Below are 18,890 nucleotides of genomic sequence, written 5' to 3'. Positions count from 1 at the left end.
TCTCTGCGCCATTTAAAATCATGAATGATACCAAAAAAATGAAAATAGTCATACCTCGACAAACAAAAAAGTCGAGATATGAGCTAAATTCTGAGTGAGATACGGGTCAACTTTTAGATACGAGCATACGAGCCTGTTCTCAATGGAAATCAAATGACCATTAAATAGCTAAGTATGCGAGAGACTGCTTTCGAGAACAGCATCGCTTGTTCTTTTTCGTCGAATCAGTTTGAAACAAGTTTTAACAAGGTCGGCTAGAGGTTATAGTAAAAGCGAGGCAAAAAGCGCCAAGCTGAAAACGGATAATAAAAGTTAAAACAATGACCCAATTAAAGTTGAGTTTAGTAAAAGTTACAATTTGCCATTTTGTGTGTGTTTAGTAAGCTAGATTCATTTAATTTAAATTCAAAGTTTATGTTATGTAGTGTCACCGAAGTCTAGCGTGCCACACGCGTTGCTGTCGAGTCTCTCTCATACTGCTGTTAGCCTCTACATCTGTCTTGAAGGTAAGAACTCCATACAGTACTGTACATAGTAACGTTACATTTTATTGCAGGTCATAACCACTAAATAGGTAATTATTTTCTTTGTGAGCGTAAGCTCTGAATTACAACAATTAAAAGCACATTTTCTCACCGTAATATCCTGTTTTAGGTGGTTTTTTTCATGGCACGGAAACGGATTAAGTTGTATTTAGTTATTTTATATAGGAAATAATGCATTGAGATATGAGCTCAGTCCTAGAACACATTAAACTCGTATGTCAAGGTATATATGCATCGTATGTCAAGGTATGACTATATAATACAACGGAGAAGCATTCAACTGGTTATTCTTGAGTAAAGTGTGGCAAGTAGCTGAGTATATACTGAGATAAAGATGCCTATGAATTCAGCGAGTGAACAACTATAAGGGAAAGGTACTCTATGTGACATCTCACCTGCACCTCTGAAGGACATGATAACAAGCACAGTTTTCTTACCAAAATAACTACTGACATACACCTACTTAGTACATAGCACAGTATATAACATACAACTAAAGTAATGGATAGAATCACAGAGTAAAACCATGACCATGATGAGTTAAAAGTGTGAAAAAGGTCGAAAAACAACGCGTTTCCATAAATATTTAAAAACTGCTATTTTTATATTATAAACCTGTTCATGCATGTATGGTTGAAGTTATCCTTTCATAATATTTAATCCCATAGGCAGAAAATTCCAAAGAAGGTTAGAAAACTAGATCACCCGTATGTAATTTCAGGCCCAGTCTTTGGATACTTAGCTAATTTCGGAAAAATAAGTGCTTATTTAAGCTCAACCACATAAACAGGTATTTCGGCTAAAGTTTGAATGAACATTTAACGATAGGGAAAAATACATAAACATTGAAACTCATACTTTCATCCTAACAATAACCATACAAATGATCTCATAGCTGAAATTATATAGATTTGTCTAAGAGATACAAAGAGCTGAAATATTACCCAATAGAAATATACCTGAGCAGCCATTCACTTCCTGTAAATCGAAGGCCTCTGTTTGACGAAGAGTGCAAGCATTTACGATGCCATGACCCGTATCGGAGCCATACGAGTGGATGACATGCTGTTCACTAACATCCCACAGTCGAATGGTTCCATCACGTGAACAGGAAACAATATTGCGCCCTCTCTCAACAAATTCAAAGTCTAAAACTCCTGCAACAACCAAAATGATTACCAGAATTTGTTGGTCAAACAACACTATCTAAACAAAACAATAAGATAAAAATTAAGTGGTGGATTTGAACAATATACTAGCTACAGTTAGTATCTATGAGAATGTTTATAGTTACAGCTACACTGATGGCTCTCAGTCTATAGATTTTGTGCTCTTTTGAGAGACCAGAGTCGTGGTTGATTGAGCAGCATTGATTCCCCTTAAAACGAAATATCAAGTGGAACCAAAGGCTGCTCTCTATGCTGCAAACGTGACACCACCTGTACTCGCAGGACAACCTTAACATGCAACAGCACCGCATGGGGTTGACCAGAATTCACTAGATATTGAAAAGCTGTGCTGTGATTGATCATTTCATTGTGTGAGTCACATGACCGACTATGTCTGGTAGGTTACTCCGAAAGTCTCAGCTGACATGCCTCAGGACACCTCATGGTACTCTTATAGGGTACACATAAGTGAAGTCGAAAAGCACTCATCAAAAAGTTGATGAGCAATTGTAACTATGAAAGCGAAGTTATCCTCTACACACGACTTTTAATGATAAACCACTGACATGGCAACTACTCCATCAACTAAAGGTTAACTTGTGAATGAATCCAATAAAAAAGCCTTAGCATTTACAGAACACATCTGGTAGGTTATTATAGCCTAAAAACATCAACAATAAACAAGGATCTCAGGCTACGTCTTCTGATGAAGCATGGAGAGGCATATGCCTATTCATTGGCAATGTGAAGGCTTCATGACTGTTGTTATGTAGCACCTTATACTGCAACCATTTCTAAAGCTACCATGATAGTTCTAGGCTTGTACAAAAATTGTGATTAGAATCCATATGCTATACCATACCCCATATGTATCATAATTATGTATATTTCTCACATATAGGGAAGCCCCATGCATCCCTACACTGAGTTGGTAAGAACTTTTTTAATCTCCAATAACCTTCTACTAAAGTCTAACACATTCTACTGCAGCTGCGATAATTGCCAAAAATGTATCTGTGAAATTGTTCATCATAAGCCATTGACCAATAGCGAGTGATTATCAATATTCGTGTGATCCTGCAACTATACAGGCTCATGTAATTTTTTACAAGGAAATGAAATGGATACACTGGACAATACCGATACTCGATTAAAAATTAATTCTACTATCCAAAACTGAAAGTAAACTAATCGCGTACTAAAAGTCGATTGTGCAAACGAATGAAACACTCAGCTGATCGACTTGAGATGTTCGACTGCAAAAGTCGGCGCTCTATGACACTTGATGTTGAGCAGAGTATCAAACCTCACTAAAAATGTTTATGAATTGACAAGAAAAACAGAAGCGCTATTTTAGCTACTAACCTTGACATACGAAGCTAATCAGTTTTGAAATTTGCTTTGCATGTTGAAACCATCACGTGTTGCAATGAGTATTGTTATAAGAATGTTTTGCATTCTGTTTGATACATTCCAGAGCTTAAATGTACAATGATAAAATTTTAAGAATTTCTTTACATGGCCCAGAAGCTAATAAACAGAATTTAATGGTGACATCTACATCTACATAGAGTGCTGCTAAAATATCTTAAACAATAACAGGAGTAGGTTGGCACTGGGTTACCTCTTGTTTTATTTCAGTTCAATAATGGCAAAGACTTTGTAAACGCCAACAGCTATTCATGGTGAATTTTCAGCAAAGTTGGCTGTGTAGCATTACCACTCAGTTAAAACATGCTGCATTAGTCGCGCATTAAAAAGAGGGGATGTTGAGTTGTACATTGATCACAAATCGCTGCCTTTGCAACCAAAAGGCGGTAAAGGTAGCAAGCAGCACACACCACTTTCTTTTCACACATGAGGCGACATGCTAGAGCAGCTATGGCCAAATGGCGGATCTTGATCCGGATGCGGATCTCTGTAGTTTTTTTGTGGATCTTCCAAGTTGACTGTCAAAAAATATCTTTGAAGTATTTTTTTAAAAATTTGGTTTAAAAAAGATTTTTGTAAACTTTTCTTAGAATTTTTGTAAATTCATAGTTTTCAGCAATGAATTTTGTGAAAAACAATCATAGTACACGACTCCAAATACTCCTCTTCATAAACTTTAAGCGTCGCTGTAAGTAGCAGGAAACAGCGTTTCGATAGTATTGTGAAGTCAAAGCTCATTCATCATATTTCTTACTGATATCAGACATTTATTTCACCACAATCATTCAGTTGTTTTTCGTCAAATTATTTATATAAAACAAATTTTTAAAAATCGTATTTGAAGCTTTGTTTTAAGGTGTCCACAAATAATTGTATGTTTATATATGGTAAAAAAGAAAAATGCACGTCTTTAACTCGTTGTGGATCTTTAATTTGTCAGATTTGGCTGTAACGGATCATGGCCAAAATCATTTGGCCATCCCTGCGCTAGAGGGAGCTTCTACTCACGGTTGATCAAGCCAGCATTTCAATAAAACATTCCTTCCACACATGGAAATCAGTAGAAAGCTCCAATCAAATAGCCACATATCACAATAGCTTTGCATGGTGAGTTTTTAGCAAAAGCTAGGTGTTTGGCATCACCGATAATTTAAAAACTGTTGAATTTGTAGCTAAATAAAATTAAACATTGAAAAAAGGAGACCATCAGATGGAAGGCAAAAATACCTAATAAAATTGACAACTGCAGTGTGCCTCGCTTTATTCTTACTTGAAGCGCCACCTAGTGATACACCCACTCTCGGACAATCTAGCTGGCGCTTGCCCAAAACCTCCCTGCAACACTAGACTTTCATGACGTACGACCAAAAATACTCAAGAATACATTCGAATGGGTTGCAAAGCATTGATGAAAGATTTTTGCACCCTTCTTGCATAAATGAGTTCTTGTTTCTTTTTTAAACAGCCTTCACAGTTTTAAAATGTTTTGTTTTCTGCTATATGAAACTGGTCAAGCATGACCATCATGATAGAACAACTCCGAGTTGTAGCATACACTTCCCTACACCCATCAGCTTCAGACAGTCATACAGATGTATAAAACAATAGTATTGTAAATGTGAATTACAAATCACTCAAACCAACTAATATTCTAATATTCTCAGTAAAACCCTGATGATAGATAATGATTTTACTTATCATGAACAAAATTTTAACTCTAATAATAATCTTCACTGAGGCTCCTCACAGTAATATTATTTTAACTGCAATTATTGTTATTTTTATTGAACGGCATATCTGTCTTCGCTTAAGCATATTGGCATATTGTCTCTTACTAAACACGCATTCCCAAAAATTTTATGCTTTTTTTAAAAAGACAAAGACAGATGTTCACTGTTACCTGCTTTGTGTCCTAGCAAGGTCGCAGCGCAATCTCCCGTCTCAACTGACCAGATTTTAAGTTGAGTGTCTGCTCCCCCGCTCAGCACGACTAAACCAGAAGGAAAGAACTTTGCTCTGTACACATCACCTACATGACCTCTCAGCTCTCTCTGCAGAAAAACAAAAAGGTAGAATTGTTAGACGAATAATTTGGAATGACAAGTATCATAACCTTTAATTAGCGAAAAGCCGACACACATAAATATTAAAAGACATCCAATTGGCATGAATCAACAGAATGTTTGGTAGAATTAATAGATGTGCCATTAGAATGATATATTTCTCAAATGTAGTTAAAACACCCCATCATAGACACAATCACTTACAGCTATCGTGCCATTACTCGTGGCCACGAGTATACTGTAATTTGATAATTTGAATACATCCTTTGTAATAGCTCCTTCAAAAATACTTGGTGGTCAGGTTTTTATCCTGTTTTCCAAGAAATATGTAGCTAAAAGTCTATAAATTTGAGTCAATTATCATGTTAGAACCAAAATATGTACACGAACTAATTGGTTGCCCAAGCAAATAGGAACAGTCGGTAAACTGCTGTAGTTGTTTACACTGTCAGCGAATCTTTTTCGAGTTACGTTTAAAAGCTTAGCGGTAATAAATTTATCAGTTTTTTGTTTTAACATCAATTTAAATGTAATAAAATGACAAAAAAGCTGATGCAAATGCCCACAAGAAAAATGATAACAGGCAACCTTCAATATAAACTGCATATTGATTGCAGTAGTTAAAATCTTGAAAAATTAAAGTTTTCACTCATTAAAACACCCTCCCCATTTTCTGTTGGGTGAAAAATAAATGCGATAATTTTTTTTACACAAAATGTTAAATATTTGTAGTTTTCCAACTTTCCATACACCAAAGGCTGCTGTGAATGACCATCCTTTAACGCATTGGAATACAACAATAAAATTCATATAATATACATATACTAGCTGAGCTACCCGGCGTTGCCCGGGTAATAAAAAGGTCTTTGGACAGAAAATTGATTTGTATTTAACATATAACAACATTTCCCTTTCTAACTTTGAAACATTCTAACTACATATCATGAGAGAAATGTTTTGTGTAGCTGAAATAAATTAAGAGAAAAATAAAAACAACTGTAACGGCTTCAAACTTTGTCAAACAACGTAACTTTCAAACTTCATATCATGAGGAAATAATTTTGTGCAGGACAAGCTCTTTTCTTTGGAGGCATTAGACAATGTGTAACTTCTGAGAATACATGTATTTAACAGATATGACAGAATATGGTAGTATTTTGGAGGCATTAGACAATGTGTAACTTCTGAGAATACATGTATTTAACAGATATGACAGAATATGGTAGTATTTTGGAGGCATTAGACAATGTGTAACTTCTGAGAATACATGTATTTAACAGATATGACAGAATATGGTAGTATTTTGGAGGCATTAGACAATGTGTAACTTCTTGGAATACATGTATTTAACAGATATGACAGAATATGGTAGTATTTTGGAGGCATTAGACAATGTGTAACTTCTGAGAATACATGTATTTAACAGATATGACAGAATATGGTAGTATTTTGGAGGCATTAGACAATGTGTAACTTCTGAGAATACATGTATTTAACAGATATGACAGAATATGGTAGTATTTTGGAGGCATTAGACAATGTGTAACTTCTGAGAATACATGTATTTAACAGATATGACAGAATATGGTAGTATTTTGTAGTTGATACTTTATTAGAACAATGTCTGCCAAAAATGGTTGAATGAAAACTTAATATTAATAATAAAGATTGGAAACTAACTAAGTAATAATAACAGTGATAGGACAATGAATAATGCTTAAACTTCGAACACGATAGTGAAATTATGTTTAAAAAATGCAAGTTAAAATAAAATGATAATGAAACAAGCTTTAAAAACTTATACTATAAACTTCAAAAGTTATAAGAAGTTTGTGAATGTAATAAGAGAATGTAAATCTAGATATATATTACTCAAAGCAAGCACTGATAGGAACTTTTGTGAAACGCGTTGATAGGAACTTTTGTGAAACACATGTTTAGTGAACTTTGCCTTATCCGTCTGTTGAGGAAAGAAAATTGCACTCGTTACCAGACTTTAATATCCTATATCGCTATTAAAATAAATGTTAATTAACAAATTGAAAAATAATCATACAAACAAAGATGTTTTAATTTTAACTAAAAGAAATAACGTAAAAGAGTTTTTAAACGAACAAAGATTTTGTTCGTATTTAATGATTGTGGAACTCAAGGTACTAAATCAGAATTCAGAAACCATAATGTAGCTGAGAAAGTCTTCTGAGTAGCTGGAATAAATCAGTAGCGAACTAAATGTAGATGTGAAATAAATAGCAAGTATGTAAACTACGAAACGTCGATTCAACGTGGATATTTTGGTAACGTATATAATCAGTACTTACAAAAATTGCCAAATTTTAAGTTCCGAGATAAATTATTGGCTTTAACGAAAAAAGACGAATAAGCATCCGTTGCATATACTTAGGTCCCAAAATATTTCTGAGCAGGAGCATCGTAACTCATGGACGCAAGGCTAAAATAATTAGCATGCGCATGGGGTATCCATTATATGAAAAAAATGATTACTATGCGATTTTAGCTCAGTGGTAGAGCGTCCATATTAGAAACTTGTTGATGCATTCATCGTGAGTTCAAAACCTTCGGTACACGGAATTTAAATATCAAGATTTTAAGATCTATAGCCGGAATGCAGACAGACGACAGATGACATACTTTGAGAAATACATATATATACAGTGAAACTCGGATAATGCGCCCTCGGATATCTCGAACACATGGGTAACTCGAACGGATTTGTTTGGTCCGCTCCCACGCAATGATAAATTGCTTTAGATAACTCGACCTTAACTCCGCTAACTCGAACAGTTTTTTTGCTTAACAGCTACCGAGACGGTTGTTATCGCTTTAGCATATCACTTTATTCCAAGCCATAGAGATAAACGACAACTTTTAGTAGTTCTTAGGCGTCATTATTACCAATATCGGCCAAATATTTTCTTTAACGGCTTTTCTAAAGGTTTGCAAAAATCAAATTTTACCAAACATCCGCTTGGGGATAGCCTTCCGCAAGCAAGGAGAAGCGAAGTAACCTTCAGATAAACTTTAAGAAAAATCGGCAAAACTGGTTTTTGTTAAAACGCTCAAAAGAAAAATGTCCTTTTTTAGAGTTTCAACCGTGATCAGGTTTTGCCTATTTTAATTTGAAAACGCCCTGGCAGTCACATCACCTAAAACAAACAAACGAATCTCAAGTAATAAAAGGAAACTATTTATACTTTCTGATAAAAATTGTTGAAATATTACATGAGAGGTCGCTTAACTTGCAACAAACAATCAATGCTTTTCATTTATATATAGTTTGTATATGTACTGATAAATACAATAATACATGCACTTGTGACAGTGTTCTCATAACTTGAACGCTCTAATAACTCAAACACTTTCTCTCGGTCCCGTGAAGGTCGAGTTAGCCAAGTTTCACTGTACTAGCTGTGCCTCCCGGCGTTGCCCGGTATTAAAAATCAGCTTATAAACAATGAGAAGTGATGAGATTTGCTTACCATTGGCAGGCAACTCTCTAGCAAGTGGCCTGGCACATTGCCAATGGAAAATTCCACTAAGCTAGTTAGTAAGCTTCAAATGCCCGTAAGCAATGACATTGTGTCAGCATTGTTGCCCAGCTAGGCTATTCTAATAATAGCTATAGCCGGAATGCAGACAGATATACGACATACAGACATACTTTGAGAAATATAGATATAAATTAAGATTATATAGCAATGTGAAAATTTAATCGTGACAAATTTGTTTAGTTTTGAACATATACCAAGTAACATTTTATCATCATTCTATTTACTTTTGATAGAATATGTGTGTGGATAATCCTCTAAAACGGAGTATGATTTTGCATCGTTTGCTGTAAACGGAGGCAGTTTTTATGAGCAATGCTGAACAACTGTTGGCTCAGTGATCTTGGCTGGACATGTCTGAACCCAATGGTAAAAAACCTCAACTACTGGGGACACGCCAAGTTGAGGAGAGCAATTTAACACTGGATGCCATTTCTGTAACCAACAGTAGCATTGATTGGGCATCGAACCCCAACCTCCTAGACACATGTTAAGCACTATAAACCACAGCTTCCTGCTTGGTTGTTGCTGTCTTCGATGCACAACCATTGGAAGCAAATAGGATTATTGCTTGCATCAAGTCTAGTAAGTCTTTGAGAATTGTACCAGAGAAGATGACTCCGACGCTTAAGGTCAATTACTACTAGCGAAAACCTCCATAAACTCATCTTGCAGCAGCCGAAAAATAAATTCTCACTCCCATTTCTGTGTCGTGAACAGGCATTGCAACTGATCTCATTAATTTTTCCTAACTGATAAAGTCTAATTTATTAATAAACACGTTTGCATACAGATAAGCTAATTCAAAAGATATTGAATATATGGCAAGTGATAATAACTTCCAATTTTCTGTTGAAGAAGTCTAACAACAAATGACAGTATATTCGTGCCGTTTTAGACTGGAATTGTCATACCATCCTTCTATGTGCCCTAAAGAATCAAGCAATACCATCCAAAGACAGAACGATTATCAAATAAATTAACAATTTATTGTTCATATTATATATCGTAAAATATTTTACTTTAATGGGTTGTAAACTGTAAACATGCTAACAACCTATATACAGCCAATCAACGGATGCAATTATATTACCTCATCATCTGATGATAAACACGCTGACCAAAATAAAAAAAATCTTTCATTAGTAACGAGGCAGCGAGCTCTCCTTGCAATGTACACATCTAAAGGCACGGGATAGATGACCCACAAAATCATAAAACAGGTTACTGTAATTTTGAACCATTAATCTATTAATTAATTTATATATATATATATAAATCTCAGGGTTTGTGATTTGTCTTTTTGCCTTTTTGTACACCCTATGTCCAGTTATAGCCAAATCTAGCAATGAGAAATTCGCTTGGTAATGGTATTGAACTCAAAAACCAGACGCGTTCGAGAAACCAGAAGCGTTCGCGTTTTAACCATCAACCAACCACTCCCCACACGGCTACCTTGCCCTGCTGTGGCATAGCAGTCATACTTATTGCAGCTCCCAATCAAAGTGCGTTTGACCTCGCAACCGTGCGCGCATCTGAAAGCACCAAGTTCAATTGCTGGGATGAGCAATCTTTTCTTTCAACGTTTTAGGGACGAGATAGTCGAGTTTTTTTAGTGACGTGAGTTTTTCTGCGAGCTGCATCCGGTTCTAAAAAGGCTGTTTTTAAAACGAGTGCTTCTCTAAACAGCTGCGTGCCACAATCATTGAACAGGAACAGATCTTTGCCTGTTTATTTGTAGTTTTTAGGCTGTTTATTTGATTATTTTAATTAGAGCTAGTTATTTTTATAACCAACTATCTTTAATAAATTAAATTTACAACATTCTTGTTTGTATGCATATTCCGTTTATATGCATGTTATACAAATCAACATGCAGAATTTGTTTTCATCAACTGAGAAGTGTAGAGTTCATTACACATTCATTTTGATCATTACAGTATTTGTTGTGTATTATTTTACATATTTTCCTTCAGATTTCCCAAATGCGTGATTCACATTCTCTCTCCACTCGGCCAGACAAAGAACCTTGTTTACTCTTTTGTGCTTCAGAGTTGTATTTAATTACGGTACCTCACTTTTACGTTTGTACCAGCATCGTTGCGTTCAAATTTTGGATGGATAGCTTCTACAGCAATAGTAATCTTTTTATACACACACTTCTATACACTAACTGTTAATATTAATATAGCATGTTCATGACTTTTATTTGGTTTTCTCAGTTTATATTAATTGTATCAGTATCAAATATTTTTACCGCAATCATTGTAGTATACAAGATTTTATCTAGCCATTATTTACTAATTATTACACATTTAAACACCTTTACTGTTGTCATATTTTTTTAGGAAATTTTTTTGAACTGTGCAAAACAGGTTTCTCACAATATTAACTTTCAGAGGATTTCTACTCTCATTTTCATATAATAAACTTTGTGTGCAACAATAAAATTCTTTAGATGTTACAAATTGTATAAAATTTTGGTGGTAGATATGCTCACTGGAAAACCCGGCACCTTAAAAAAGGGATAATACGCCATTTGTCTACCTCCTTGTGGGGTGGGAATTAAAAAGTAGGTGTCAGCCAGCTCAAACACACAGGCCAAGTATAAAAATAATCAAATATATAAACAAACTACACGAATGCCCGGCATTGTACGGGTTATCAAAATTTTTGCACAGAAAATGTACTTTTTCTTTATCAACATATCAACATTTACCATTCTAACTTTTAAATGAAGGCATTTGTTTATTTCTGTGTACTGTGTTTATTTGTGTGTACTGTGTTTATTTCTGTGTACTGTGTTTATTTCTGTGTACTGTGTTTATTTCTGTGAACTGTGTTTATTTTGTGTACTGTGTTTATTTCTGTGTACTGTGTTTATTTCTGTGTACTGTGTTTATTTGTGTGTACTGTGTTTATTCTGTGTATTGTGTTTATTCCTGTGTAATCCATACTGTACCAGCTGCAGTTCCTACTACAGTTCTATACTGATCGCAATAGTCTTGCTGCCCATGTGAGTTTAAGCATTTTTCTTCAGGCCAACAATTCTAGCTTAATGCTAGCTGAAATGTTTAGCGTTAAACCATAAAATATTGGCTTGTGTAATGAGTATACGCACAATTTATTTCGTAGTATAGCTAGTAGACAGCGTAGCGTATTGAATAAATACCTGTCTGCAGAACTGGAGGTGCCAGGAAAATTCCCTCACCAAGTGAATTTTTCATTATTAGATTTTTACCGCTGCGACTGGACACCGGGATGACAGCAAAAAAAACAAAAGATAAATGCCATCATTTAAAATTTAGAATAATAAATGTGGTATGTTAAATAAAAATTAACTTTCTGTGCAAAATATTTTTATTACCCGTGCAATGCCGGGTATTCACTAGTAATTTATATAGCTCCAACTCAAATCCATGTCAAACAGTGAATGATATATGGAAGAGAAAGCAATAACAAAGTACATAACTACACATGACTTATTACAGGTCAACTATTGCTCTGACTGATAGTATCACAGGATATTATAATTAATGTCATAGTTGTCTTCTCTCTTAATTAGAATAACTATATTCAAGGTCAATCTTGATTAATGTTGTACATACTTCACTATTATTCGTATAGCCTCTGGACTATATATATCTTTATTATATAATTTATCATCATCACCAACTATAACTAATCTTTATATTTATGTGGTATGCCAGTCATATGACTCGAATCATTCACTCACAACTTGGCACAAAATTTATCATTCATTTTAAAAACAGGTGAAACCTATCTTTGAAGAGTTGTCTGCCCACTATTAGTCTATCAAAGCTTTTGCTGATTATTCAGTTCAGCTGCCCACACGAGGGTTAGTCGCTAGCTATATAGATAATCAGATACTTGCAGGGACATTAACTAGTTAATCACCTATATTAATCACAGCTAGACATTAATAGCTTAGAGAGTTATACAAGCGAGGCTCCGCTTGATCGTGACCAACCATCACGAGTCATACATCTCAACTGATAAGACTTTATCAATAAAATATATTAACTTATAAATCACTCAGTTGACCTGAGATGATGTTATACCAAAATAAGGTTAATTGGCGGAAGGAGACGATTCCATAGGAGGCATAGTCAATCAATGAGCTCTAGCTGTTTAACTAAAGTCAGTCAAAGATCTTGATTGATTAATGCAGATGCATAATAGGCTGGATATAATCACATTGTTCCAGCAATCTCTTTGTTATAAGGAGGGGAAACATAAAATAATTAAATTTATCGATATCTGTTTTCTCTCATGAAATAGGCTGAGCTCTACGATACAACCTTGACACTACAACTGCCACAGCATCAATGATTAATTATGCTGCGGCTTTGGTGAGTATAGAAACTTTGACATAGCATCGTATCAATGGAACGAGAGTGTACTTCCTTTTTATGAGTCAAACACATACGACTGCTGCGCCATCACAACCACATACGACTGCTGCGCCATCACAACACATACGACTGCTGCGCCATCACAACACATACGACTGCTGCACCATCACAACACATACGACTGCTACGCCATCACAACACATCCGACTGCTGCGCCGTCACAACACATACCACTGCTGCGCCATCACACCAACTGCAGGTGTTTGTCAAAAGAAGATTTCTCCAAAATAATCAACCCTTTCTTAGCAGCTGAGCCTTCATATGGCTTTGTGAAACAAAATATATTTTTTTTGGATCAAGCGATTATTTAAAATATTACATGAAAAGCAAGCACAAATCTCAAAATTGTGTTGGGACTGCTCAGGTGCATCACAAGAATGTTTAACTTACCCCTTCATCATCCAGTGTGTTCCACGAATGTGTTATAACTCACATCAATTATCCTGGTATGAATAACTCTCTCTTGCATCACCCCATCGTGTCCCATAAATGTACAACTTATCCTGACATGACTCGAGAGAGTCACGGCAATGTATAACTTACCCTCACAGTACCCGATTGTGTCTCCCAGACTTTCACAATGCTGCTATTTTCAGCACAGGATAGACCCAGACCTCCTTCACTAATATCCAGGCATGTCACCTAGTAAAAAGAATAACGTTACCAAAATGACAAAATTTAAGTTTCCTTATTTCATGAGGCTGATAGATCAGCATTCCGCAGTGTGTGACTACATGGTTTGAAACATTCGCTATATTAATGTGTCGAGAACCCATTCGCCTGTTGTTATCTGGAGATACAAAATAATTACTAGAAACCTCTTTAAAACTACTGAAGATTATGACTCCAAAACCCTCAAATACCGAAAACATCTCCACACACCGACATCTGATTATACACTTACGTATGCTAGTGTGTACTTTGTGCGCATTGCCTAAACTGAGAGACTATAACCTCTATAAGACATGTTATTTATAGTACCACAAGTTGCAATAACCTTTTCATGATTACTAGGTAAGACTTGTAGCATACTATAGACTATAGAGTGATTGCAAAAGTGAACGCTTCTTTGACAAGTTGATCGAATTCGATACATTAAACATTGTGTGGTTGGCTGAACTTATGTTGAATCTTACTAGGTTTATTTTAAAAATTCTTTCTCAATAATATAATTACTCAATATGACTCTGGTTTAATTAGCGATGAAGAACAAATAGACAGCAAAAAATTAGATTAGGCTCCTCTCTCAGATGGAATTGAGATGAAAATGATTCTTTCAATTTTCTCCATCAGATGAAATTGAGAGAAATTTTTCGATGAGTTGTAAATAAAGGTATGAACACGCTATAGATTCGGTAAATCAAGCAAAACCAAATTTAAAAAAAAAGGCATTAAATCTGATTTAAAGACAACAGTTTACAAGAACGCATTAAAATAAGCTCCTCTACATAAAACAAACATAACAACAATACATAGTTTGATAGGAGATTGGCAATAGCTTATGAAACTAAATGAGAAAAGAAGTAATGTTGAGGGCGTCTCACATAGCCACAACTCAAAATGCTGATACACATGCTCTATTAGATAACACTAACAATTTGTTAGACCAAAGTGTTAACATAAGATTGTAGAATTATTGCTGTTTATGCTATTTGCTAACCTGAAAAAACAGATAAGTGTAAAAAAACAAAATGAAAGTGTTGAATGTGCCTTCACAATGGTACAACAATATTATTTTAGACTGTTTGATTTCTTTGTTGAACTCAGTGACTATAAACACTAGTTCTTGAAATAGAGAGAACTTCATGGTCTCTTATTCATCCAAGAAATTAATGCTAAAAATAGCTGACCGAATTATGTCATTTACTAATGTTCTACCTAATTTATGTGATGTTTAATACGCTCGATATATTGTGTGTTGAACCATGACTACCTCGCAATAAGTTATTAAGGGTGGCGCCAAGATAACTCTCTTCTTTTATTTCTAAATCTACAAGTTAATTGATATCTGATATAATTGATTAATTACACTGGTCAAGAATATATAACTGTAAGTTGCCTGGTAATGTTCTGAATGAAATTCAGAACATACTACATGTAATGTTCTGAATGAAATTCAGAACATTAGAAGGCAGAACTGATTCAGATTCATCAGATGACATCAGATTCAGAACTGCAGGTAAATAATTACCTACAATTGACAGAATTTTAAAATTAAAAAAAGTAAGAATATTCATTAATAATAATTAATAATATAAATTCAAAGGAAATTGCTATCTTTCATAAAAGTGAATTTTTAAAGTTATTCTTTAAATAAAACCAAATCGCCAACGATGTAATAAGTACGATGAAACCTCTACTTATGGAAGTAATTCGCTCTGGAAGCCTTTTCGTACATAGAAAATTTCGTAAGTGGAAACCAATTTTATTATATAAATGCCCTAATCTGTTTGAAGTTGCCATAAAACTCAGTAAATTTGTATAAATTATAAATACACATAATGACTAAAACTCGTAACGAATACATGTTAGAATTATATTAATACATAATAAACAGAAAATCCACATTGAAAAAATAAAAAATGGAAAAAGAATGATTAAAAACTATGAAAGGTAAGTTTGTTCACCTTTTGACTTTGGTGTTGGCTGTCTAGGGGAGGCTAAGAAAAGACCATGGGATATGGTGACCACGGGATACGGTGGTATGGTGATCATAGGATATGATGCTAGATGGTAGTTAGGAAATATGGGTGTTGTATTGCTCAGAATAAACGTGTTTAGGAATGTTAGTAGAATAATCTATTTACATCAGCATGAACTAACAAACAATCATATAGAGAACACATAAACATGTGTTTTCTATATCATCTGTAATCCTCAATTTTTGTTTCTAACATTTCAAGATTGAAGTGCTAGAAACAAAGGTTGTCCTACCCTGAATGCGTTACATGATAACTCCAAAATACACAACGAATGAAAACAAAACACTTGTTTACTGACTTTCGTTAGCAAAATAAACTGCGTGAGATGCATTCTAAGTCGTACCTACAGTAAGCAAATGGGCCAAAACATAAAACTAATAAATGGGCTAAAGGCCTTTCGTATCTAAAAACATCTTTCGTAAGTTGAAGCAAAATTTCTACCAAAAAACGTGTTGAAACTCAAAAATTTTGTATATATAGTCTTTGGTAAGTAGATATTACACAGTATATGTAAATACCTAACTTTATTGAACATATTAAGCAGAGCAGACTCATGATCATAAGGAATTACTGAATATGAAAGCTGGAAAATACAATGAGATTAAAACAATGTTTTTAACCTTTTTGCTCTGTCAGCGGTAACTGCTGCCTGCTAATCACTTTCAGCAAACGATGATGAATTTCACTTTGCTTGTATTTCTGATATTACTTGATGAAGTAAATAACATATAAAATAGTTCATAGACATGAACATCTAACTACATTGGCCTACTTTGAAGATTCTTCGACACGCTTGCCTCAAGTCCATTTGAAAACCTCTAGCAAAACAATTTATTTTGCTTTTACATGTTACCCACAAACTACTTACTCCAAGCCATTGTATTGAACCCTGGGGGTCAGATTCAAACGCAAGCACTACACCACTCAGTCACCTTGCCACTTCATTAGATGCATGTACTGATTACTCATGACGATCTCTCACAGTGCACGAGACAGGCAGGCATACTAGCTCTTTATAAAAGAGAGATGATGTAAAATAATTGGCTAATTTTAAACTATGATGTTAGGCCAAAAAAGCACTAAAAAATCAACTATCCAAAATAAATTCTATTAAAGCTGAACTTGCAAATGATACCAGAATTGGAAATACTGTCTATTTTAACAAAAGCAACTAAAATTAACAGACTAACTTAAAGATTAGCTGATCTTCCTGACAACACATTTTGAATGAAAATTAAAATGTTTAATAGACGTGAAGTTATCTAGGTTCAAAGGTTTTTTGTGCAACTTGGAAAAGGGACAAATCTTTCATATTTTACTGTTTATCATTCTCTCATTCCTCAACTTTGAAAAAAATATCTGTTCAAAATGGATTTTAAAACCAATTTGTGATTATTCCGATTTTATGGTAAAATCTTTACATATAGGATAATTATTTTATTAATTGGTTTTCAAATTTCAATGAACTTGTTTAAGGAGCTTCCAACGCATAAATGCAACAGCAAAAAATATTGTCTAATTTTTTCACCAAGCTTTGGTTCAGTATTAACAAGACAACTCAGCGAATGGTTAACATAATAGAGGAGGCAATAATTATGCTGTATAGCCTAAAGGGCAATAGAACATGCTTTGACCAGAAAATCAACATTTCAAAGTTGTTTACTCCTGCTTAAAGGTAGAGCAACTCCACTAAACAAAATGTAGTCTCATTTTATTTCTTACAAGCATACCTTTTTGTTTTTCCCATGAAAGTGAAATTCATTTGTAGGAGCTCTGAAGGTGGTTGAAGCTTGAACTACACCATTCTCATAATAGCCTACACTGAGCTGGCTCTAAAATAACAACAGTAAAATGATTATAGGGGTGTTTTTCATTCTAAGAATATGCATTAAATGCCTCATTCACAAAACATTTAGCGATGAAAATAAGTGCAATAAAAATTTGATGAAAATAAATTCGCATAATTATAATGAAAATTCACAGTATTGCAAAAAAAGAGTAACAATTTTGTAATAATACGGTAATAATACTGTGATATTAGGGTGATATCATTGCGATAGTAAGGTAATAACATTTTGAGAACAATATTATTTTGCTAATGAGGTAGCAACATTGTAAAAATAAAGTAAAATTATTTTGTGAAAAAGGTAACAATAGTGTAAGAATAAGGTAACATTATTTCGGTAATGAGGTGGCAACATTGTAAAAATAAGGTAGTATTATTTACTAAAAAGGTAACAACATTGTAAGAATGAAGTACCATTATTTTATGACAATGATACCTGTATTGCGATAACAGGACAATGATACTGTGATAATAAAGAATTATTGACCTTGAACCATATACTATTTACAATAATTATTGGTTCAAACGCCTACAACACAAGTTGTCTTCTCTTTTGAGAGAAAGAAGACAATTATTAATTTATTTTAACGAATAGCTTTGGACAAATGTTTGTGAGATAAATGTAAGCGTTTACAGTTTGACACATTTACCAAACTGCTCGCTAAACTAGTAAAACATAAGCTTGCCAAGCATGCAGTGATCAAATAAATACTATTTTACTATAATAATTGTTACTACTAGCTTTTTGACACATGAAAATATTATCTATAACAGAAAAACTAATTTACTAACAAAAAGTACTAGAAATTCCACTGTCATACAGCCCACGACCAAAGTGATATTGGAAAAAAGAAAGGGTACTAATGGTTGAGAAATGCAATATTAGCAGTCAAATGGCACTGCAATGCAATAGGATAACTGCAATGGTAGCTGTAATGTACTGGGTGTGGGTGTTATTATATACAACAAACAGCAATTATGAAAGGAAAAGATTATATCTCTCCCCCTGCAATACGAGAAATGCAATATTGGCCAATATTAGAAGTAAAATGCACTGATATTATTAGAATAACCAATATTAATTATTAATATAGTAATAATATAAAACCAATGCACATTTTTTTACATT

The 18,890-nt window shown here is 34.1% G+C and overlaps 1 protein-coding gene across 3 annotated transcripts in view; it reads right to left on the bottom strand.

The window, feature by feature from the left end:
* LOC137404081 (proteasomal ATPase-associated factor 1-like) overlaps positions 1–18,890 on the bottom strand; it is a 47,794-nt gene that overhangs the window by 16,359 nt on the left and 12,545 nt on the right. For all 3 annotated transcript variants that reach the window (XM_068090236.1, XM_068090237.1, XM_068090238.1), the window contains exons 4-7: positions 17,646–17,747; positions 13,757–13,855; positions 5,046–5,196; positions 1,505–1,702 (exon numbers count right to left, since the gene is read on the bottom strand). In XM_068090236.1, coding sequence (XP_067946337.1) covers positions 1,505–1,702; positions 5,046–5,196; positions 13,757–13,855; positions 17,646–17,747 — 550 coding nt within the window. The remainder of the gene's footprint in view (positions 1–1,504; positions 1,703–5,045; positions 5,197–13,756; positions 13,856–17,645; positions 17,748–18,890) is intronic.

This window comes from Watersipora subatra, chromosome 9 (genome assembly GCF_963576615.1).
Source record: "Watersipora subatra chromosome 9, tzWatSuba1.1, whole genome shotgun sequence".
Taxonomy (NCBI): Eukaryota; Metazoa; Bryozoa; class Gymnolaemata; order Cheilostomatida; family Watersiporidae; genus Watersipora; species Watersipora subatra.
Note: the sequence above shows the minus strand (reverse complement) of the source record. Positions and strands in the feature narration are given on the sequence as shown.